The following is a 25,278-nucleotide window of genomic DNA, read 5'->3' on the forward strand; positions in this document are numbered from 1 at the left end:
ACTGAGTCCCTATACTAGTAAACAAGGAATTTCTGCTCTTTCTTTAAATACTGCAATAGCTGCATTCTAGGAAGAAAAACAGTTATCAGCCCTAGGAAGAGGCAGTTCCCCAGGGCAGGTACTCCGAGGAGGCGGTAGTGACAGCCGCCGCCTTCCACACACCCCTGGGCTTGGGGTAAACAAGTGTTCTACCCCGAAGGTGGTAAACTTTGCTGCAGCGGGCCACAAGGCAGGGCGTCTGAGGATCTGGAACTCCTGATTGGTCCGTTTCGCCTCTCCGGCCACGCTTCTCGACACCGTGCTCCGCCCCTCGTTGGGCGGAGCCCATCCAGAGCAGTAAGGGCGCGTGCGCGAGCTGTCCTCTGCGTAGAGCCGGCTAGTCCGGCTGCGCACACTCGCAGTTCGCAGGCCGTGTGTGTGGCGGCCGAGGTCACGGCTTGGAGGCGGGGCAGGGGCAGCATGGCAGCCTCCTTGGGGCTCCGAGGAGCAGCCTCCCGTCTGTGGTACTGGAGCGGCCGGCGGCGGCCCGCGGCCAGCCTTGCAGCGGGTAAGGACCTAGCGCCCCTTCTGCGCGGTTTCCTCGGGCCATCGGAAGAGGGCTTGTCGCTCCAAGGGCTGCGGTTGGTTTGAGGGTAAAAGCGACGATTGTGGCGGTCTTCAAGGCCCGGGGCCCCTCTGCAACTGCCTCCTGAGGTGTCAGTCTTCCCTTCCTGCACTTTGCCGGACTCCAGATTGTTCGGTGTCCTCGACGGGTTCTTGAAGGGGAGGAGTGTTTGGGTCTGGGGCGTGCGCTTTGGAGTTGGGGCTCCTAGAACATTTGAAGGACTCAGTTCCAGGGGTGACCCCGCCACATCCACCTCGGCGACCCCTAGCCTTCCAGCTTCCCGGCTTCACCCTAAGCGGGCGCTACCTCCAACTGCAAGGCCCGAGTTGTGTTTAATCACCCTTATCCGTAGCATGGCCGTATCCTAGCATCTGGCAAAGTTTGTCACCCTTGACCAGCAAGCCGGGCTCACTCCATTATGTGCTGCCTGAAAGTGGTGGACTTTTGACAAATTATTAACCACAACTCTTTGGACGTCCTCAAAATTGTAGCCAGAGCCTATCTGACTGACTTTGTAGATGGTAATGTTATAAAGATCTATATACCTTTAAAAATGAGACTTACAAATGCATCCTAGAAGAAATGGGAAAAAATAATTACTTTCCTGTCTCATAACTCATTTAATAAGAAAATTTTATATTTTATTTTAAAAGGTAATTATATTTAGCTTTAGATCTATTTTCGTAGAGAGGTTAAAAAGTATACAGATATAGGCTCTTCTACTCACTTTTTGGGACTCCTTAACATGTACATGGAAAAATTGCATCAGGACATTTTTAAAGACCGCCTGACCAAAGGTGGGATGGAAAAATGAAATAGTATTGTATTTTAATTGCAATACTAAGTTTAAAACAAATCACTGATTCTTTTTGTATATGTGGGCTGTACTTTTTGTATGTTTAGATGTAAAATTTTTCAGTTTCACGCATAGATACAGCATATTGTGATAATATTCGCCTCCATTGCCCTCTGTCACACCTCTTCCATTCCCCCGGACCCCTTCCTTCCAGCTAGTCCCCAGAGGCTATACCATTCTGGAAATGATACCTCTTAGACTGGAAATACTACGTGGAAAGGTATTTTTGGAGTGAGTGACCACATTTTTATAACTTCAAAAAGTATATTGTTATAATTGTTCTCTATTATGATTATTGCTATTGGTGTCTTACTGTGCCTACTTTATGAATTAAGCTTTATCGTGAGTACACAAACACATGTACACAAACATATATGCGGGAAAATATGCGTAGAGTTTGACATTGTCTGTAACTTCAGACAACCAGTCTTGAACTGTATCTCCTTCAGGTAAGGGAAGAATACTCTAATATCTTATGACACAGTAAAAGTCCGTTCAGAGGCTTTGCATGTTTTCTTCGGTACTCTACAATAAGTATGTTCCTTTGACTAGGAAGATTTTGGAAAACGTAAAATAATCTTTTTACGGATAGTATACTGATTTCTGGTAGCAGGTCCAGTTACCAAGCTATATATAACCTTGCTCATATTACATTTGAGAGATCATAATCTGTAAGTTTAGAAACCAGTGTTGTCAAGTTTTCCAATTAGTTTCTTCACCAATCAACCAGTATCACCTTTAGGCTGGCTGAAATTTTTTTTTTCAGTTTGATTTTTATCTGTCACTTTGCTGTCTCCACACATCTGTCAAAACTTGCTTTAAGGAAGATGCATTTCTCATGTAGGTTTGAAATTTTTTTTTTAAGAGTTCCACTAAACTCCTTTGGATCCCTGTAGCCTTGGGAGCCAGTTCTGTATGTCAGGTACTCCTTCAGAAGCTCCATCATCACTGGAGGCTTGTAGTCCCCTAAATGATCTCTGTCACCTTTAGTCTTTCTCTTCCTTTTAACCCTCTAGGCCAAAAGGGCCCTTTGGTGTAGGACTTGTTTGGCAGTGCTGCCTCTTGGCCTTGTTAATAAAAGTAGTGAAAGACCCCAGCTTAGCTGCTGTAACGCCATTTTGCAAGGCCTTCATACCAACAAGTATAAGTTCAAGATAAAGTCGGTACTCCTAGGCTGCCAAACAGGATATTTGTGGTTAGACATCAGGCCTAGGAGGGGAACGAAAAGTTCTGGGAAGAACCACATGTGCCCTAGATAGAGCCAAGTCAGCTATTTTTCAGATCTTCATGTCCCCGAGGAGCTTGTCCCCAAGTGAACCCATCGCCTCATTCGAACTGACCAATGGGATCCCTGTAACCATACATCTGCTTCTGTATGACTGCTTCTGCCGCCCGTTTCCATATAAAAGACCCCCTGCCCAGACTGAGGGCGCGCAAGTCTTCCAAATAGACTCTGGTGCCCACAGGTACCTGTGCACCACTCAATAAAAAAACCTCTTGCCGTTGCAGCCAGTGGTCTCGGACTGTTCCTTGGGTTCAGGGGTCTCCTCCTGAGGGAAGGTCCTCCCCGAGGGTCTTTGAGTAGCTACTGTGTAGTGAGTGTCAGGTGCTAGGCATTGTTTAATGCTTTACATATCTTTTTTTCAAGTAATCTTTACAGTAACCTATTGTTGTAGGTACTGTTGTTGATAAAAACATGTAGAAGTTAAGTAACTTGTCCCTTCAAGGGCTATACATCTGAAAGGTGACTTCACATGGATCTCGTAAACTTAGAATTAAATTTTATCATAACAGTGAGTTACTTCTCTTTGTATAGCACTTATACTTACTTAATACCATCGTTTTCTCATTTTGCCCCAGTAATGAAATGAAGAGAACTGAGCCCATCATTGACAACCTGTCTTGACTGATAAACACGTAGTTGGCTGCCACTTAGATAGTGATACTGAGAGTTATAGAAGTTTGCTAACTATTTACATTGCTTTTCTTACTCCCTTGTTCATTCCTTATTACATTTTCCACAACATTTCTAGTTGATTGGCGGGGTTTGCAGTCCCTGGAGCAGACATTTGGCAATAGGGCATTACTAGTATTGTTTAGACAGGTGGGATCTGAATCTGGGATGAAGAATGCTGGAGGGTTAACCTGTGTAATGGTTGTAGCAACACAGCTCACATTTGCTGGGTCCACTTCATCACTACTGTTAGTCTGTAATTGATTCAGAACTGGTTTGTATCCCCATGTGCCCATTTAGTGAAACCTCTCTAGTTAGAATTAATTCACATAGCACTTAACATTCACTGTGCCAATTCATTTATTTCCCTTTCTCACAAATGTAGTTATAAAAATTAAATGCATATGGTATAAACGAAAGATTCTTACTAAAAAAATTTTTTCTTTAAATCAGACCCATGACTCGACATTTGAGCTGTAACTACTGTTTTTTTTAATATACCCATACAAAACCCCAGAAAATAACTTCATCTATATTTTTTTCTCTGCATATTCTTCTATTAATACTCTACATCTTGCTATTTTTTATTGGTTTTTCTCTTGGAGGCTTTTCCTCTCTCTGTCTTAGACAGGTAGGCTGCAGTAGAACAGGGTAGATAGAGATGCATATTCATGTATTAATGCACTGCATCTTCCTGTGTTTTATTTGGTAATTTATCCTGAAGGTTTTCCCTCTGACTTAAACAGGTATACCATGGTAGGGCAGGATAGAAAGACAGTTAAGGATACGCGGGAGGGAAAAGACTCTCCTCACTCCGGACTGGCTAAACTTCTTGACAGTTGAGTTGATGTGGGAAATCTTGGAAGGCCCCAGTCCTGCATGAAGAGCTGTAGGCAAGTTCATGTCTGCTAAGAGGGAGAGCCAGGCTTCTTCAGGGATGAGCCCTCGGATAGGCTGGCAGTAACACATACACACCTGAGTAACACTAAATGATCTCAGCCGACTGTGCATGCGTGCATGCAACATAGTTAAGGAAGTCATGAACTTGAGTGAGTGGAGGGGACACACGAGGAGCTGGAGATGGGGAGAAGGAAGGGTAGAAATGATGTAAATATCATCTTCATGCATGAAATTCTCAAAAATTGAAAATGTTGCTTTTCTTAAAAAAGAAGAAATCTAGCATAATCAACATTTTTAGTGAGTTAGTTACCTATAAGAGACAATGTTCCTTTTATATAGAAATGTTTCAGATAAGACTTAAATGGCCGTCATGTTTAAGACCTAAACATATTAATCACCTCTGTGTGATCTTTCTTCTTTTTTCAGTTGTAACCCTACAATTTTCAAGGACTCTCATAGTATTCCTGTTTATAGTGAAAGACATGCCTTGACCCCTTGTGTATTCCTTGTGACCCTGTTTTTACCTCATAGAGTTCAGTTCTATTTAAGACACCTTTAGAACATTCTATAATTTCATTTATGAAAAAGAGGGAAAAGGGGGAGGGATGTTAACAAGCTTTAAGATGTAACTTGAGAGCCACCAAAGTCATATGCATGGTAACTGCAGCTTGATGTGTTTTTTCCTTTCTGTGAGTGCCTGTCTGATGATCACTGTGCTTGGATCTGTGTTAAATTCTCTTAATCAGTCAGGAATCCTAATCAAACTTCACCCCAATTGAGGATTCTGAAAGGAGCCCCCGCTGCTGCATGTGGGAGCGTCGAGCTGTTTCTTACCCACTCCACTGTTCCCATTCTTTTCAATTAAATGTGGGAGTAATATTTCATTGCATTGGGCTAATATGAATTACTGCGAATTGTGAATTAAGTACTCTACTGATAAGTTATTAGTTATTTACATTTTTCTGCTGTAACAATTGGTGCTATAATAAACTGTTTGTGTGGTTCAGAGTTTAGTGTATAGGACCTGGCAAATGATGGCTCATATTCATGTATCTGTTTTTACAAATAAAATTGTATTTGAGGGCTCAAGACATGGCTCAGTAGATAAACCACTTGCCATTCAACACTGAGGACCCAAGTTTGGATTCCAAGCAAACAAATAAAACCTGTGTGAGTGTGGTTATAACAAGCCCTCTGCCCCCCACCCCAAGCTGTCTGTCTAGGTTAGCTAATCAATAAGCTCATAGTTCAAGAGATCTGCCTCCGTAAATAAAGTGGAGAGGGATCTAGAAAGACATCCAGTGCCTTTATATGTAACGATACATGTGTAAACATTCACGTATACATCATACTTAAACAATGTTATATTAGAATAAGCCATGCACTTCTGTTTATTATCTATCACGATTTTCAAACTAGAACAGATGAATAGGTTTGTTATAAAAGGCCTTATGGCTTACAAAGCTGAAAGTCATTTACTGCTGACCCTCTAAAGACAAGGTTTATAGCTCCTTGTAAATAGTAAATTTCTAGGAAGTTAGATTGCTGAGTCAGTTGTTTTAAATTAAAACGTAGATAGATTTTCAAAAAGGCTGATCTGATGTATTTGATAGCGTGTGAGAACGCTCATCTGCATCCGTCCTTACATGTTGCTGATAATCTTTGTTCAAGACGCAAAAGTTGGTCCATTCAGTACTTGAAGAGTAGCCCCATATTTCTTTGTTTTGTGTTTCTCTGCTTATGACAAGGTGAAAATATTTTCATTTTTTCCTGAAGAGAATTGACATATTTTCTGTTGTCATTCTGTGATTTTTTTTCCTATCAGAGTCATTCTTCATGATTTCTTCATGATTTTCAAGTTACTTGGGGATCAAACAGTCTTGTTTATATCCAGTGCTGGCAGGATTCTTCTTAGTTACTTTTTATTTATAATATTTTGAAGTATAAATATGTTAGTTTTCTCCTGTGTGAAAAATTAAGATGGGAATTAGTATGAATACTACAGGGAATTCTGAGTAGTTTTTTGTGTAGAGCCCACAGTTTGTTAATTTTTGCCATTTCCTTTATTTCTCTCCACATAAATACATATCCAGCGTTAATTTTTGCCATTTCCTTTATTTCTCTCCACATAAATACATATCCAGCGTGTGTCATTTGAAAAACAATAGCAGCCACCATAATATATCCTACTATTACAGCATGCATCTCCGAAAACTAAGAACATTCCTCCATGTAACTAGGTCAAATTATCATAAAAAGCTTGAATTCCCAAGCTTCTGTGAAGCCCAAAGGCAGAGTATGTTCAGAAGTCATACCTAGCATGAATTCAGCTTCCAGCACTGCAAGACCAAAACCAGATCAAACAAATACAAAGCCTGACTATATCCGTGATCATTTGACTTAAGCTCCCTAAGCATACAATATTTTTCCTAGATTCTTAGGAAAGATATTACATGATGGCAGTTATCAGTGAAGTGCTTAGGTAACAGTGCCTGTCATGTGGTGAAGCTGCCACGTTAACTTACTGTTCATGTCTTCTTGAATGTACTCATGCTTTCTTTTATTGATGCAATTCCCTTCTTCCTGCTCTGTTGGAAACCTGATCTGTTGTAGAATACACAAGTTAAATGTACTTTCTTCAAATTTCCAAACCATGAATTCTGTGCCAGCATTTTTTAAAACCCATTATCCTTTCCTGTCTTGTGTTAACTTATTTTGTGTGTTTAGTTTATGTCTTCATGAATTTTAAAGTCGTTGGAAGCCAAGGACTGTATCTCATTTGAATGTTCGGGGGCTAGGTGTTATAGTGGTGCATACCTATAACCTATAATGCCAGCAGTTGGGAGACAGAGATGGGAGGATCAGTTTGATGTCAACCTTGGCACACAGTACATTGAAGTGACCACTTAATGATTGTGGAGTGTGTGACTACATCCGTACTCCTCCTTGTCATACCTGTTACCTGTTTGACTTACAGTAGCTGCTGTTAATTAACTGCTTTAAAACACGCAGTGTTCCTTGTTTGTCATGCTTTTGGATGGTTAGATTGCAGCTTCCCAACCTCGACACAGTGGTCTGATCTTACTGTGCTTCATTTTCTCTTTTTGTTAATTCACTTATGGCTATTAGGGCTTTTTTATAAAATGTACTTCTTAATCTATTTCATTTTAAAATACAATTTCAATTAGTGTCATTTCTCTGTCATCGAACCTTCATGGACTATAAAGACAAGGGTTCCTGAGTATGTAGTAAAACAGCAGCAGCGATGTGATGCTGTACAGGAGCATCACCTTTAATGGAAGTGGTAGCGTCAGTTGTGAAAAGGAACTAAGTATACTTTAACCTAGTATGAGCTCTGTTTGTCAAGCCGAGATTGTCAAATAATTTGCCTTTGGGATTTTATCAGACTCACATATGTCCATGGTGAGTAGAAGCAGTTGTTTGAGAGGATTTGAAAACTGAAAATGGCTGTGATTAGTTGTCGCACCACAGTCTCCAAGACTCAGTCTTTGAAAGGAAGAATAAAGCCTGCAAGTGCAAGGACAAGTAGAGTTGTTTCTCTTCCATTAGTAGATTGTAGACTTTTCAAGGGCAAGTACTGTATCTGTGTCTCTCTAAACCCTGCCATTATTTCATGCAGTGCACATTTACTGAGTGGTATTTGTTGAGAGCCATTGTGAAATGGAGAAATTGTATCTAATGTTATTTCCGAGAGAGAGAGAGAGAGAGAGAGAGAGGGAGGGAGGGAGGGAGGGAGGGAGGGAGGGAGGGAGGGAGGGAGGGAGAGCGCCAGCGCATGAGCAGGCCACCGCAGAAATGTGACAATCAGAGGACAATCTCTCCCACAACAGGGTTCTAGGTGTGTAATTCAGGTCCCGGCCCTGTTTGTCTCTGAAGTATTGTGAAGGTAATCTCAAACTTTGGGTCCTCTTGCCTTCATTTCTAGAGTGCTGGTGTTATAGCCATGCACTCCTGTGCCTGACTAAGCCATTGCTTTGAATTATAGGTCCCCAACGGGATTTCAAAAAGTATTACAAATTTATTTTATTTATAAATGTATTGAAATCAGTGTGTTCTAGGTCAATGGCTTCTAAGACTCCAGTTGGATTCATTGGACTGGGAAACATGGGAAATCCAATGGCGAAAAATCTCATGAAACATGGCTATCCACTCATTCTTTATGACGTGTTCCCTGATGCATGCAAAGAGTTTCAAGAAGCCGGTGAACAGGTAAGGCTTATCTTTGGATTTGCTTTAGGTTTTGGTTATTAAAAATAAATTTTATTTTCCTTTTTCAAAGAAGCAAGCACTTCTTAAAGTATATTAACAAAGTTGTAAAACCCAGTTGTTAATTCTATTTCATTTTGAATTTAAAATTAATTCAATATTTGGGTGCAAATCAAAAGAGCACTTAGTGTGAAAAGGGGGTCTGTTTCCTGCTAGGTGTCCTGTTTGGTCATTTCCTTAGATAATATCTTCGCTGATTATACTGACGATGCATTTGTTTGGGGGAAATAGCCACTTTGTTAGAGGAAGTCAAGGATGATTGTCTTAGCACGGGAATCTTCTCTGGGACTTAAAGCTGAGTCCAAGTTCCAGATCAAACACTTATATTTCATCTTAATGGGGGAAGTGATCCCCTCAGCTGGCTTTCACATCTGTAAAATGTAAATGATGACTAACTACTTGTGTTATTAGACTATGAAGCTCAGATGAGAAAATATATGTGAATGTACTTTATAAATGTTGCATGACAGCGCTTTGTGAGTCTGTAATTAGTTATTGGCCATAAACTAGGAGACAACCTAAAAACATTGTGGGCTATACTATGGAGCTGAGTTATGACCAGACTGTAATGTGTTGCTTCAGGCTGCCATTCATATTTCAAGAATTGTGGTGCTAGAGTTTATCATGTTTGATAATAGTATCTGCCAGGCAGGTCCTATTCCGTTTGGATTTGTCAAACTTTATTAGTTAGTAATTCAAATGATGAGAGACCATGTTTTAGTCTCTGAATTTAGTAGATTTGCTTTTTCTACAATATGAGGGAAACTTTGCATAAGTTGTAGAAGGGTAACTAAGGGCAATGTATGATCCTGGAACTGGAAGAATACCAAAAGCTTCCTAAGAAACAGAAAAAGTTGAAAACTAAGTAAAACAGAATAATCAATTTCCAGACTATTATTGAAAGCAAATCCTGAGAAATGCAGTCCTGAGCTAGAAATAGGTTTAGTGACTCAGAAGCCGTTTGGGAGCAGAACACCCTGTGTCTTTCCTGTCCATGCTTTCTGTGCTTTGTAGTCCTGGCGGTACTGCCTGAGAATGTGACCGTGATCTTGGGGCTTTTCAGATTCGCATCCGAGGCTGCTCATGCACATGTGAGACTGACATTTCACTCCTTGGGGCTCTTAGTAACTTTGTAGGAAAGATGTGGTGACTCGCTCTGCTAGAAAAAGTGAAGAAGGTGACCTTTATAACCCATAATTCTTACCTATGTTAGCTACAAGGCTTGGTACCTCTGTCAGAGGGATAGGTCACAAAAACACATCCTGCTTGTTTGGTGCTCTGGGCAGGAACCTCCTACACCAGTTTTCCCCAGAACTTTCCAGAGTTCTGCTTAAATTATTATATTCTCTGAATTACCCCTGTGACTTCTATTCCCCAGTAACATTTCTGTTCTTTGCCTACTTTAGGTAGGCTCTAGGAAAGACTAGAATGAAGGAGACATTTACATTTTAAAAGGAAGAAAAAGGAACCTGATATTTAGTGAGAAACTACTGTGTCTCAGGTCATTTGATAGTTTTTTGTGTATCTTATTTATTTGTTTCAGGGTACCGGGCTCATTGTATAGCCCAGGCTGGCCCCTAAATCTCAGTCTTTCTGCCTCAGCTTCCTAAGAGTTTAGATTATTATGGGTTTGTGTCACAGCAAAAAGCAGTGCAGGCACTCGCATTTTGTTTCTTTGTTTTGGTTTTGTTCATTTTTAAGTATGGCTGTGAAAGAAAAGGTGCAGTGCCCTTAGCAACCAGGAGAGGTCAAAGCCAATGCCTGGAAAAGTCAGGTGCTGTCCTCAGAGAGTGACAATTTGTATGCCTCTCAATACTGGGGTTTCAGACACATGCCGCAATACCTGGCTTTTATTTGGGTGCTGGAGATCCAAACTCAGGGCCTTATGGTTGCATGGCAAACACTTTATTCACTGAGCCATTTATCTCCCAGTTTCTGAACTAGTAATCAAAGAAAACCTGCATCTAATCTGGACATTGGTGGCTCATGCCTTTAATCCCTGCTCTTGGGAGGCAGAAGCAGGCAGATATCTGTGACTACAAGGCCAGCCTTATCTTCATAGTGAAAGACCCTCGGGGAGGACCTTCTCTCAGGAGGAGACACCTGAACCCAAGGAACAGTCCGAGACCACTGGCTGCAACGGCAAGAGTTTTTTTTTTTTATTGAGCGGTGCACAGGTACCTGTGGGCACCAGAGTCTATTTGGAAGACTTGCGCGCCCTCAGGCTGGGAAAGGGGTCTTTTATATGGAAACAGGCGGCAGAAGCAGTCATACAGAAGCAGATGTATGGTTACAGGGATCCCATTGGTCAGTTCGAATGAGGCGATGGGTTCACTTGGGGACAAGCTCCTCGGGGACATGAAGATCTGATAATAGCTGACTTGGCTCTATCTAGGGCACATGTGGTTCTTCCCAAAACTTTTCGTTCCCCACCTAGGCCTGATGTCTGACCACAGATATCCTGTTTGGCAGCCTAGGAGTACCAACTTTACCTTGAATTTATACTTGTTTGTGTGAAAGCCTTGCAAAATGGCGTTACAGCAGCTAAGCTGGGGTCTTTCAATAGTGAGTTCCAGGACAGACAGAGCTACATAATGAGATCCTGTCTCAAAACAAAACAACAAAACAAAAACTCAACAACAACAAAAACCAAACCTGCATCCATACCCAGGAGAAATGAATCATAGCCACACAGAACTTTATAATAGCTAAGTGGAAACAACTCTCATGCAGTATCAGCGGATGAATGGATAAATAAAGTGTTGCATCTATAATGGGCTGTTTAGGAATTAAGGGGAAGGAAGCGCTGATACTTGCTATGTAACAGGTGAACTAAGAAAACACACTAAATTAAAGAGCCAGTTACAGAGGACCACTTACTATACTCTCCTATTACCTGAAAAATCTTAGAAAAAGGGAATCTATGGAGATGAGAAAGCATATTAGTTGCCTAGTGCTCAGGAGAAGATAGGCAGCTTTGGGCACACAGGGTGACAGCTCATGGATATACAGTTTTTTTTTTTTTTTTTTTGGAGAGACTGAAAACCTGACTGTGGTAATGGTTACTTTATGTGGGAATTTATAAAAGCTAAACAATTATCCAGTTTAAGTGGGAAAATTGTGTGGTGTGTCAGTAAAGACATTTAAAATGAGAACCGGGGTGTAGCTGGTGGCAGCGGCCAGCCAGCACCAACCATCCCAGCAAGGACACAGACAGCAGAGTGCCATGAAGATGGAGGCTCTGGCCAGTCAAGGAGTGCCAGCTGCTGCCCAAGCTGAAGAAGAAGAGTCTCTCCTAGAGCCTTTGGAGGGAAAGTGGTCCTGCTGACACCTTGCTTTCAGGCCCAGACTGCTGCTTTCCAGTTCTGTGGGAATAAATTTCTGGTTAAGAATGGGGGCACAGGAATCCTTTCTTCAAAAGGCAGAGCCACAGTCTCCATTTGTTAATTTTCTGCTTTTGGCCAACAGCTAAAGCTTGAATATCTGTTGTATGTGTTGGCTTTGACCTGAAAATGACAAGATGTCCCATGTGACATGCTATTTAAACTATAATGTGACTAAATAAAATGCCAAGCTAATTTTTGAGAAGAAAAAGACAGGTAGCTCTTAACAGTTCATTTCTGATAGAGAACTACAGAAAAATATTGTGTATAATCTTTACTTACCTTCCAACAGAGGTAATGTCCTCTGAAATGAATATTGTGAGGACAAGGTCTCAGAGGACTTAGAGAGTTCCAGCACAGACTCAGTGACAGGTTTCCTTCTGCTTCCTTGTGAGAAGTAAACAGATAGAAGGAAGATGACTTCACTGTCCTGTTACAGTGGCCAGCCTTCCTGGAACTGAAGGTTCCTAAATATTAACACATTCTACATTGCAGGTAGAAGCTAAATTAGATGTCTTGCTGTTGTTTTGTTTGGTAATGAGGGCACATAGGGTTCTCTGTGGGGGCAGAGGGCAGAAGATTTATTCAGGTTAAGAATGAGGAGAATGAGTCATTTCTTTAAAAAGCAGAGCCGCAGTCGTCTCCTCTTCATTCCAGACTGGTTTCAGATGTGCAATTCTCTTGTTAACACAAGTCCTCCTGAGTCCTGGGATTATAGGAGTCAATGTACTGTTCTTTATTATAGTTTGGGAAACTGAAGCCAGTGGAGTTAAAGGATTTGCACAAAATCATACCTGACTACTTGGCTGAGCTGCATCCTTGGCTTCCCTAAATAAGTGTTCCTTTGTTCCTTCCATGCTGTCTTTTCTACCTACTTAATTAGCAAATGTAATTGAGCGATTCTAATTAGTTGGCTGCTAAATAAAGGCTTTTGTGGCTACTGTCAGATTGGAAATGAGGTTGGTTTCTTTCAGCTTTTGAGTTGTGGCCAAATTTTTTCAGTTATTATTTCAGAGTTTAAAGCCATCACATCAGTGGTAAGATTATTCGAATGCTGTGTCTAAGAAGCATGCCTTTGTTGTACAAATCAGACATTGTTGTTATAACATATCAAATATATGCAGTCATTAGATAGTGAGCAGTTGTGTCCAGTAGAATGGTGACATTCCTGCTATCACCATCAGTGTGTGTGTTTTCCAGACCTGTGCACTTTGACACTACTTGATATAATTGAGGAGTTAGCAGTGCTCTGGCAACCCAGAACATCCCAATAAGCGATGCTAGGGACGCAGGGGGTCGATGAACCACCCATGCACTTGGCAGTCGGATGAGTTAGCACTGCCAGTTCATGGCCATGAAAAAGCTGTGAGATATGTAGCACCCTAAGATCTGTGAATTAAGTTTTAGTACCCTGTAGGGAACTTTTAAAGGAGTTATCTAGATGGAACTAAATTTTCTTTCAATGGAAGAGAACTCTCAATTTCTAAGGGAATGTCTGAAGTTTTCTGACATAGACTTCCAGGCTTCTCTCTTGGAATGATCTAGAGATGGATCTTCAATAGGAAGAAGACATGCCATTATTTTGCTTTGTATTTACTTCAGTGATGTGGGGATAGGCATTTATGGGGGACTTTCTGTGAAACCCATGCTCTCCAGATAGTTGAGTGGGGGATAAAGACTCTTAGCAGCTTCCATTTGTAATTTCATTTCACTGAGCTTTGTTATTTGTGTATGATCTTGAACTGTTTGTCAGTAGATAGTTGCCAGTCCTATCTAAGGTCTGGAAACTTTATGTTTGAATTAAACGATTCTCCTTTATGATTTCTTTAAAGGTAGCGTCTTCCCCAGCAGATGTAGCCGAAAAGGCTGACAGAATTATCACAATGCTGCCCACCAGTATGAATTCAATAGAAGTTTATTCTGGAGCAAATGGGATTCTAAAGTATGTATTTCTCAAGGACTCATATTTCTTGCTGTAGTTCCTGTTTCACATGTTTTAGAACTACTAAGGCATTGCAGCTCTGTTGGTTAAAAAATCTTCCTGTGTATTTTTTATTTCACAAAGTGAACAGGGTGATTTCCTGCTCACCATAAAGGGTTAATTTTGCTCTAGAGTCCAGTGTGTGACTTTTGGGAATGAAGACCCCCACTTTGTTTCTTTTCTTTAACTCTTGCATTAAACTTGCTCTCATTGGTAGCGTGTTTAAGAGCGTGCATTTTAAATTGTACTACTACTCTTAAAAGCGTAACTTTCTTATGGTGTACAGAAATCCAGAAAAGGGGTTCTGTGAAAAATAAAACCAAACATTGGAAAAAACACCGTAATTTAAGATTTTATTATATATTAAAAAGTTATTGTATGTCCTCTGTGTTAGTCCATATGTAGTGAGGACTTTGGGAAGCTGGAATTCAGTATTAGCAGTAGCTCTCTGAGTAAAGTATAATTTAGGTCAGTGTTTCCTACCAGTGTCTGTCTTCCCTGGCGCTATAAACCTGTTGGTGAATTACCACTTACTGCCAAACCCTTGTGGTATGTCAGAATGACAGTGGTTGGATTTCATTTTCTAGGCTTTCTGGTTCCTATTTCTAACTTACTTTGTTGTTGAACTCAGCAGAGAGGAAGGACAAAGACGTATGCCATGTAGACACTTGAGTCACCTACACGCTGATTTCTGAGTGCTGTCTAAAAGAAAGTAAGGTTTACTTTTAGAAAACCATAATATGTGAAATTTGAGGTTTGGGGAAATTGAATTACTTTGGAAAACTAACAGACTTGGAAGGAAAAGACATTTGGATATTAGACAGAAAACTGATAAGATAAATGTTTAGATTGTAGGGGTGGTTGAGTGGCACTCATTTTGGATGGATCCAAAGGACAGACGCACAGTGTGTGTGGTCCTGAGGCATCCTGGCTGCTCCTTACTAGCCTGCTTCAGTTATGGCCTGCTTCACCTCTCAAGGAAGTTACTAAAACATGTGGAGTGACACAACATTTATTAATATCCTTTACTTTACTTTGGAGGAGGTGCCAGCTACCAGACGTGTTTTGTTCAGGGAGTGCTTAGGAAGAGTTTGGTTTCATATTAAACTATAATTGCCTTCTCAGCGATGTGCTGGTCCCCCTTACCATCAGGATTCTTTATCCACACCCAGTGCCTAAGTAATTTTGAGATGATTTCCTACTTGTTTTTAAGATTGTTAAAAATACTACTATAGAAGACTGGTAGGTTTTATTCCTATTTTCTCTGTTATATGAAGGAAAGCCTTTGTACTGAGGTGATTTCTAGCAGCACTTGGCCTGTCTCTTGTGTGGAGTGCACCCAAATACTCTGTTGGATCTGTCTATATTGTTTTTTGTTTTCAAGACAGGGTTTCTTTGTGTAGCCCTAGCTAACCTGGAACTAGCTCTGTAGATCATGCTGGCCATGAACTCTGAGATCTGACTGCCTCCGCCTCCCAAGTGCTGGGTTCAAAGGTGTGCATCACCATGCCTGGCTCTAGGATCTTTTTTTCTTTTTAAAACAGCGATTTTCTTCATTTTCTTTTTTAATGTTTCCTCATACTGAGTTCTGATTTTCCAGTCTCGGTTGTGCATCCCTGGGTGAGTAGACCTGCAGGGAGAAATTGAGGGAACTTATGGCTAGTGAGATGGCTCTGGGTGGGGCCCTTGTGTACATTGACTCCACAGAGTTGTTCTCCAACCTCCATGTGCACAGCCACACACACATCATATACATGCACTAATAATAAATAAGAACTTTGGGGAATTTGCATATAATTGTTAACTATTATCCTTGATTTATATGGTTTTTCTTTACTTACTTTTGAGACAGGATCTCACTGAATTGCTTAGGTTGGCCTTGTAGCATTGTAACCCAGACAGATACTGAACTTCTACTTCAGCCTCACTAGTTAAGATTGTTGGCTTGGACCACTAAGACCAGGGAGCTAAATTATAATATAGGTCAGAGTTTCTTAGCCTCTAGAATAAGCACTGCCTTATAGTTTTAAGGGAACTATTTCAGGGACATGTCCTGAACTCATAGCATAAATAGAAATCTTTTACTGTAAGAATGATAAAGATTTATGTAAAATATCTGTGGTCCTGTTTCTATCTTTATCAGTGCCACAAAAACATCTTTGAAAGTTCTCTTTATTTCTGTTTCTGCCTGTTTAATATTTTGCTTTTTAAAAAGTTTCTATTAGGACAGGTGTGAGTGGATCTGGGCAGAGCTGGAGGAGGGGGTGAATATGATCAAAATACATTATTTGAAATTCTCAAACAATTAATAAAAATAATATTTTAAAAATGTTTCCATTATTAAAAGAATATACTCTCTTGAAGCAAATAGCAGTTGCTTGTGTTTATTCTTAGTGAAAATGATATGATTATGGGAAGTTTTCAGTGTAGCTTACTAAAGACTTAAGCTTTTTAAGACCCAGTGACTCTACAAATAAGAATTTAAATGCAGTCAAATACCCCTTTAAAATTCTTAGGTTTTAAAAATTTTTTTATATATTAGCTTCACTTGTTAGCAAGGCTGGTGTATCTCTCCTAATACCAGACTTTACCAATTACTTTATTAGATTTTTATTTTGTTACTGTTTTTCTAAATGAATATGGGTTTACTTTGAACTGAAATTGATTTAGAACATGAATGATGAGATTTTCAACTATTTCAATACCAAGCCAGAGGCCTCTTTGATAGTCTAGCAGTTTTTAGCTGATTCTGGTTGTATAAATAGTTGTATGAAGTACTTACGCAGAGTTGTAAACTTGAATATTTTTATTTATACTTAGAAAAGTGAAGAAAGGATCATTATTAATAGATTCCAGCACTATTGATCCTTCAGTTTCAAAAGAATTGGCAAAAGAAGTTGAGAAAATGGGAGCTGTTTTCATGGATGCCCCTGTTTCTGGTGGTAAGTGCTGTCTAAAATACATGTGCACCTACTTCTGCTTGTCACAAGTAGCAGTCTTAGATCTGGAAAGATTCTTAATCACTCATTAAAATAAGAACAAAACAAAACTGGTACGTTGCCTGTAAATTTGTGTAAAAGTCACACATTTTTTTGGGTTGAGTTATTGCATGATAAAGATAGATCACCTGGAATTTCAGAACTGGTTCCGGGAATAATTAGTTGGGATCTCAGGCTGTAGTTCAGTTGATTGAGTGCTTGCCCAGCTTGCAGGAAGCTCTGGGTTTGATCCCCAGCACCCTGTAACTACATGTCCTGGTGCATGCCTGCAATCCAAGCTTTGGTTGGCAGAGGCAGGAGAATCAGGAGTTGAAGGTCATCCTTCACTACAGAGGGAGTTTGAGGCCAGCCTGGAATATCTGATGTCCAGCTTGACTGACTCTACTGTTCAAGAAATTGAAGAAGAGATTTCAAAAAGAAGAACAAAACCAAACCACCTGACCCTCAAGGTAAACATGAGGTCCAGGTGGATTTTCAGGTGACTGTTATTAAAATATAAGGCAGAGATTATCAAAGTTTCATGTGAATGTTTCCAGACAGTAGAGAGTAAGGAAACACTTCCCAACTCATTCTACAAAAAGACCTTGTAACTCTCTTACTCAATCAGTAAGAATCAGCAGGGAGAATGATAGGTGAATTTCAGTCAACACTGTAGATGTTCAGTCCTTAAGAACATAATTAGCAAACCAGATCCAGCCATAAATAAGAGAAATCAAGTATTACAAATTCTGTGTTACCTATATGTAGAGATGGCTTAATATTAGAAAATCTGTAATTGTAATCCACAGTGTAACATGCCTAAAAGTTACATGATAATCTTTGTGAGAAGCGAAGGACTCACTAATGAAATTCTTAAAATTTAATTTTCTATCAAATAATAGCAGGACTGAGTGTGTGGGGATGTGTGATGATGGCAGGCATGTAGAAATAGCAGGTTGCTGGTTTGTCAGGATCATGGGTATGGTAGGATTTGGGGTGTGATTTTCTTTCATTTCCAAAATTGCTGGGTAATAGGAAAAACTCTGTGTATGTTTGTGCCTATACATATGGAAAGATAAGTATACCTTTGTAGCAGTAGGCAACAATCCAATTATATTATACTTGACTTTGGATTTTTAAAAAATAAGTGAAATATAATTTAAATCAGTTTTTATTTTTTATAAATAAAATGGTTTTGCTATAAAACATTATATTCCTTTATTATTATTTTTGTTATTTTGTTTGTTAAACAAAAGGGGGAGGTGTTGCGGGAGCTCCTTCTGCTCCTTCAGCCAATAGCCACTAAGATACCAGCCCATTGGGGTGTGGTCTCTCTCCCTTTAAAAAAGCGGCCACTTCCCTCTGCTCTCACTCTGGCATCTGGCCTCACTTCCTCCCAGCATTCTGTTCTGTTTACTCCGCCTACCTAATTTTCTAACCTATCAGGCCAAGCAGTTTCTTTATTAATTAACCAATGAAATCAACAGATTGATATATGACACTCCCACATCAATAGGTCTTATGTATTAGCCCAGGGTGGCCTTGATTTCCCCGTCCCTATCTCCTGAGCTGGGATCAGACATCCACTATCATGTTCAAGTCATTTTTTATTTTTTTAATTTTTTTTTTTTTTGGTTTTTTGAGACTGGGTTTTACTGTTTAGTTTTGGCTGTCCTGGAACTCCCTTTGTAGATCTGCCTGCCTCTGCCTCCCACTGCTGGGTTTAAAGGCAATGCTGGGTTTAAAGGCATGTGCCACCACTGCCTGGCTTCAAGTGATTTTTGAGTGTAGGTGAGGAATAAATAATTGTTAGCTCTTCTTCTTAATATGAATTAGTTACATAAAATTTAAGCATAAATATTTGTAGTAGTACTTAGACAATTAAAATTGATTATTAGTATGTGTGTATGAGATGTGTGGAGGACAGGGGATGACTTTGTGGAATTGGTTCTCCCCTTCCATCTTCTGGTGAAGTCCGGGGATCACACTTGTCAGACTGTGCGACAAATGCACACTTTGCTGGTTGAGCTGTCTCCTCAACCTGAAAGAGCCAGAAACACTTGAAGTTATCCTTTTCTTTACATGAAGCAATGTTTAAGTCCTAATATGACAGCGAAAGCAACTGGATTTGTACTGTTATTGATGAAAAGCTTTGCATAGGGATAGTTTGTGATAAATAATTGGTTTGACACTTAATCATTATGAGATTAATTAGTAGATAATAGCAGCCTATTTACATTTATATGGTCCTCTCAGTTATTTTTTAGGTACTTAATATGATGGATTATTCTCATGTTATTTTATGTGTAAATATGGTTTGTTGAAAATGACTCTAAACTGAGCATACCTGTAATCACATTAGCAGGGAACCTGCAGCAGGCAGATTACTCTGAGATCCGGGCCAGAATGGGCTACATGGTGAAAGAGACCCTGTCTCAAAAACAACAAGATTGTGTTCTCTCAGTTAAATAAAGGATTACCTGTGTGTCAGATAGGCAACTTTAAAAATCTTTACGTTTTAGCCAGGCCGTCATGGCGCACGCCTTAATTAATCCCAGCACTCGGGGAGGCAAAGGCAGGCAGATCTCTGTGAGTTTGAGGCCAGCCTGGTCCATAAGAGCTAGTTCCAGGACAGGCTTCAATGCTATACAAAGTAACCCTGTCTCGAACCCCTCCCCACAGAAATCATTATGTTTTACCCAAATAAAATTAGGGAGGAAGAATGTGGGGGAAAGTACAGTTTAGTAACCTGGAATTGACCCAGCTATGTTTGTTGTTTGTTTGTTTGAGACAGGGTTTTTCTGTATTTTTGGAGCTTCTCCTGGAACTTGCTCTGTAGACCAGGCTGCCTTGAACTCACAGAGATCCTTCTGCCTCTGCCTCCCAAGTGCTGGGATTAAAGGCATGTGCCACCACTGCCTGGCATGGAAGCTTTGTATTCATCAGTTTTGGAATATGGAGTATTTTGGATCATTCGAACAAAACCTTTAATTCTTTTCTCCCATTGTATTCCTTTCTTTGTATCTGTCTCAGAGCTGGAGAGTAACTTTGGATATTTTCCTTTATTACTCTTTATTGTTTTATTTATTTGTTTGTTTGGAGTGTGTATTTTTTTTCTATTGCTCTTTATTGTTTTTATTTGGTTGTTTGGTGCGCTCGGGTGCCTTAGCCTGCATGCATTTGAAGGTCAGAAGATAACTTTGGGAGTTTGTGAAAACCCGGGTCATCAGGCTTGATGGCAGGTGCCTTTACTCACTAAGCAATCTAGCTGGCCCCTCTTATTTTTTGAGATAGGATCCTTTCACTAAACCTGGAGATTTCTATTTCAGCTGGCCTACTGGGCCAGCAAGTTCCGAGCAGCCTCCTGTCTCTGCTTCCCCAGTGTTTGAGATACAGATGTCTACAGTATCCTGAATTTTACATCCCGTTCTGCTTTTCTTTATAGTTGACTGTGTATTTTCTTTCTTTATTTATTATGCATAGTGTTCTGCCTGCATGTATGCCTGTTCACCAGAAGAGGGCACCAGATCTCGTTATAGATGGTTGTGAGTCATAATGTTGATGCTGGGAATTGAACTCAGGACCTCTGGAAGAGCAGCCAGTGCTGTTACCCTCTGAGCCATCTCTCCAGCCTTTGACTATGTATTTTTAACCTCCAAACAGTAGTTTTATTTTTTCATGGTTTGGAACATTCTAGAAGTGGAATCATGGGCATATTCTGTGACTTGCTTTGTTGCTTTTTGTTCTGTTCCTGTATCATCCATGGTGTTAGAAGAGGCATTAGCTTTTCCAGTCTTTTCTGAGGATTAGAAAGAACTGCCTTCTCAGTATTGAAATAACTCCTAGGTAAGCAAACAGTCTCTGATTTGTCTTTGAAATAAGATATTGCTACAAAATCTAGGCTGGCCTCAAACTTGGCACCTTCCAGCCTCTGCCACATAGTACTGGAACTGCAGCGTGTCCCAACACACTCTGTTCCAGAGGGACTTCTTCTCAAAGAAAAAGTCATTCTTTATCGGGGTTTATGGCCTGCCAACAAGTGTGATTGAATGTCAGCCTCTACTTACCTGTTTGGCTACATAAAGTACATGAATGTCTTGTCATTACATGGTTATTAAATGTAGTTCATTAATTTTAACTTCTGTGTGATAGTCTATATAAATAATCACACTTCAGCCTTTTTGTTATGATGCATGTTTGGATTACTTCCAGGGCTTTAAAAAATTGCATTCATTTTTATACATCATGGAAGCCTGCCCTTTCAGTCTGTCTAGTATAATACTTGGAACATTGTTAGTCTTCAATAAATGTTTAAAATATTAAGTTGAACTCAACAGGAAAAAACAACTATGAAAAACAGACAGGGTAGTGGTGAGACACCCTTTTACGAAGGTGAAAAGAATTCACGGAGATGTCAGTTAAGCTCAAACTCATACATGGTTGGTGGTAAAGCTAATAGGAGTGTGATATTGCTTCATATTTTGCTGTCTGTGACCTCTGTTCTGCAGACAGAGTGGGTTAGAGCCGGTTTTGGGAGTCCTTCCTGATTGGGATTACCTAGCTGCTGCTTAGTCAAATAAGCTGCAGAGGAAGAAGTAAGTGCTGTCTTCCCTGTATCCCTACCAGGATTGGCTGTTCCTGGGACATGATCTCCTCCAAGATGTAAGCCCTTGGGAGTTAAACCAGATTGTGCCTGAAAGAAACAGGACAGGACATGGTGTTTTATTGGCAGCAGTGAACTTACTATGTCTGTCTTCTGTGCCGTCACATCTGTGCCAGAGCTTGACGACCGTGTTATGGTTATGCGCTTGTTTCTTCTCCTAGACTCGAAGTGGGTAGACCTTAATGTTTTTTATTTTATATCTCCATTGTATAGTTCTGTGAACATTTAATAAGATTGAATCAGGAGTCTATCAGTTCTTCCTTTTATTCCTGCTTGACCAGGCTACCTGTTCATTCCTATCTGTGGTGCTGGGGATCAAGTGTAGCAGGCTTTCTTGTAGACCACCAGCCAGCTCCCAAATCGTGACGCGGGAGAGTTAGCGTTAGTTAGGAATGTTCGGCCTCATCTTAGTTCTTAGTCAAATCTGTTTTTCTTTATCAACATTTTGCCTTTCTTTCTGTACGTCCTACTTTCTTGCTTCTTGTGTCTGTCTGGCTTGCTCTGGCCCTGGGCATGTCCCTCTCTTTCACCCTCGTTCTCTTCTTTCTCAAGCCTAGTTTTCTCCCATACTTATTCCCTCTGCCCACCAGCCCCACCTGTCTCTCTACTGCCTAGCTATTGGTCATTCAGTTTTTATTAGACCAGACAAGTGTCTTAGGCGGACAAGGTGAAACAGCAACACATCTTTATATAGTTAAACAAATATAACACATCTTTACATAGTTAGAATAGTGTTTCACAACAATCAAACATGACTTTCTCTACCACTGAACCACATCACCAGCCCTTTTTAAGCTGATGATAGGGCACTTGCCTAGCATGCACAGGGCCCCAAGTTCAATCCCCAGGACTGCAATAAGTAGATAAATAAATAAACAAATATTAAGATTAATGTTAAATATTTTGTGTTTTCCTGCAGTCATTCCTCATTTTTGAACTGCGTAGTATTCTGAACAAGAGAAAGTCTTCACATGAATGTTTAGAATGTAGAAAAACACACTGATAATTTGTAAACAGTTGTTAAATGCTAACGAATGCAGACGAGCAGCATTCCCAGGCCCTGTTCAGAACAGGGGCTCCTCTGCAGCACTTTCTATCCGTGGCCACTTGCCCTGAGAAGCAGGTCACCCTGAGCTGGCTGGCTAGTCCTGTTCTGATTTTTCTTTCATACCCTGATATGGATATTTAAAGAGAAACCAACAGTGGGTTTAACATACAGAGCTGATTCTACAGCAGCTGAAAGAGTTTTTGATTTTGGAAATTGAAAATATATGTTAAAGATACACTCTGGAAACCTCAGATGAATTCCTGTAATATCCCATGGGAACCACTGGAATTTAAGTTTAGATTTAACAGTTCTTTGGGAAATATTCTTTAAACAAAGGAAGGAAGTTGTTTAGTTCACATCGTTAGCTCTGTTAGTGAAGATGTTAGAAGCCTGGAGCTTGTAGTTGAAGGGTAACTAAGCACCAAGGTAAAACACTAGCCACAAAGGCCTGAGGGCCGGAGTCTCAATTTCCAGAGCCCACATAGAGCTTGTGTGCAGTAGCACACGTATGCATCCCAGCTTGTGTGCAGCAGCACACGTATGCATCCCAGCTTGTGTGCAGCAGCACACGTATGCATCCCAGCTTGTGTGCAGCAGCACACGTATGCATCCCAGCTTGTGTGCAGCAGCACACGTATGCATCCCAGCTTGTGTGCAGCAGCACACGTATGCATCCCAGCTTGTGTGCAGCAGCACACGTATGCATCCCAGCTTGTGTGCAGCAGCACACGTATGCATCCCAGCTTGTGTGCAGCAGCACACGTATGCATCCCAGCTTGTGTGCAGCAGCACACGTATGCATCCCAGCTTGTGTGCAGCAGCACACGTATGCATCCCAGCTTGTGTGCAGCAGCACACGTATGCATCCCAGCTTGTGTGCAGCAGCACACGTATGCATCCCAGCTTGTGTGCAGCAGCACACGTATGCATCCCAGCTTGTGTGCAGCAGCACACGTATGCATCCCAGCTTGTGTGCAGTAGCACACGTATGCATCCCAGCTTGTGTGCAGCAGCACACGATGCAGTCCCAGCACAGCTGCAGCACGAGGAAGGCAGAGACTGGAGAATCTGCCTCAAACAAGGCGGATGTAGAAGATTGACACACGGCATTGTCTTCTGTATGTATGCCATGGCTCGCAGGCACTCATACACACATGTCATACACAAGATTAAAACTGAGGAGAGCGAGACACGAGTGGTCAGGCCCAGCTGCAGCTGCAGCAGCAGCCGCCGCGGCGGCACGGAGCAGCCAGACACAGAGAGGGGCCGTTCGCGGGGTGGGGTGGGGGATTCGCTATGTCGGATGACGATTCGAGGGCCAGCACCAGCTCCTCTTCATCTTCGTCCTCCAACCAGCAGACCGAGAAAGAAGCCAGCACCCCCAAGAAGAAGGAGAGTAAAGTCAGCATGAGCAAAAACTCGAAGCTCCTCTCCACCAGAGGATCCAGAAGGAGCTGGCAGACATCACTTTAGACCCTCCACCAAACTGCAGTGCTGGTCGTGAAGGCGACAACATCCATGAGTGGAGATCAACCATTCTCGGGCCCCTGGGATCTGTGTATGAAGGTGGTGTGTTCTTCCTCGATATAACTTTTACACCAGAGTATCCCTTCAAGCCTCCAAAGGTTACATTTCGTACAAGAATTTATCACTGTAATATTAATAGTCAAGGAGTTATTTGCTTGGTATATTGAAAGACAACTGGAGCCCAGCACTAACCATCTCGAAAGTTCTCCTCTCTATCTGCTCACTCCTTACAGACTGCAATCCTGCTGACCCTTTGGTGGGAAGTATTGCCACTCAGTACATGACCAACAGAGCAGAACACTACAGAATGGCCAGACAGTGGACCAAGAGATACGCTACATAAACTGGGTTTTCAGTTCTTACATTATCTGTCTGTCACAAAAGAGAACTGCTTATGATTTTGAAAGGGTGGGGGAGGGTGGGAATTGGTAAAGAGTAGGGTATTTCTATAACAGATATTATTCAGTCTTACTTCCTCAGATTTTGTTGTAACTTAAGGTATCTTGCTACAGTAGACAAATTGGTAATAGTGACTTTTAGAGCTGTCAGTTTTGCGAGATTAGCTTACTTTTAGTACAACAGGAAAGAATGCGCGTGTAGACACTTGGGTTTCATTGAGTGTAGTCTACTGTAATTTCAAAATCAGCTTACATTTGTATAGGTTACACACTTGGCCATTGATGCAAAGTCCTATTTTCTTCTTTTAAAAAGTTGGAATTTGTTTTTATTTCTTAGAGGAAAACAATAGTATTTAACAGTTTGTAGAGATCGTTACCTCATATATGTAAAATGGACACCTGGCTATGAGACACCACGTAGGAAACGAGTAGTTAATGTATTTTATTCATATGCAAGTACTTTAAAGGTTGAATCAGGATTTGTGGAACCCTGTAGTGAAATACCTTAAGCTGTTAACTGTAGGCGTGAAATAGGAACTGCTCAGTGGACTGGTTATGTGTTTTAGACTTCTTACGTCTGCATTTGTTACTGTGCTAATAAACAATATGAAGAACAACAACAACAACAAAAAACAAGATTAAAACTGAAAGTAAGGCGAGAGTGCTTGAGGCCCTCCAGTGTCAGCTGACCTGCACATA

The 25,278-nt window shown here is 40.9% G+C and overlaps 1 protein-coding gene and 1 pseudogene across 1 annotated transcript in view; both read left to right on the top strand.

Moving 5' to 3' along the window:
• The first annotated feature begins 377 nt into the window (after positions 1 to 377).
• Positions 378 to 25,278, top strand: part of Hibadh (3-hydroxyisobutyrate dehydrogenase) — a 105,411-nt gene continuing 80,510 nt past the window's right edge. Inside the window, exons 1-4 of the mRNA XM_057766521.1 lie at positions 378 to 547; positions 8,384 to 8,544; positions 13,817 to 13,926; positions 16,786 to 16,907. Of these exons, the coding sequence (XP_057622504.1) occupies positions 460 to 547; positions 8,384 to 8,544; positions 13,817 to 13,926; positions 16,786 to 16,907 (481 nt within the window). The 5' untranslated portion in view covers positions 378 to 459. The remainder of the gene's footprint in view (positions 548 to 8,383; positions 8,545 to 13,816; positions 13,927 to 16,785; positions 16,908 to 25,278) is intronic.
• LOC130872505 (ubiquitin-conjugating enzyme E2 E1-like) lies at positions 23,951 to 24,569 on the top strand (annotated as a pseudogene).

This window comes from Chionomys nivalis, chromosome 1 (genome assembly GCF_950005125.1).
Source record: "Chionomys nivalis chromosome 1, mChiNiv1.1, whole genome shotgun sequence".
NCBI lineage: Eukaryota > Metazoa > Chordata > Mammalia > Rodentia > Cricetidae > Chionomys > Chionomys nivalis.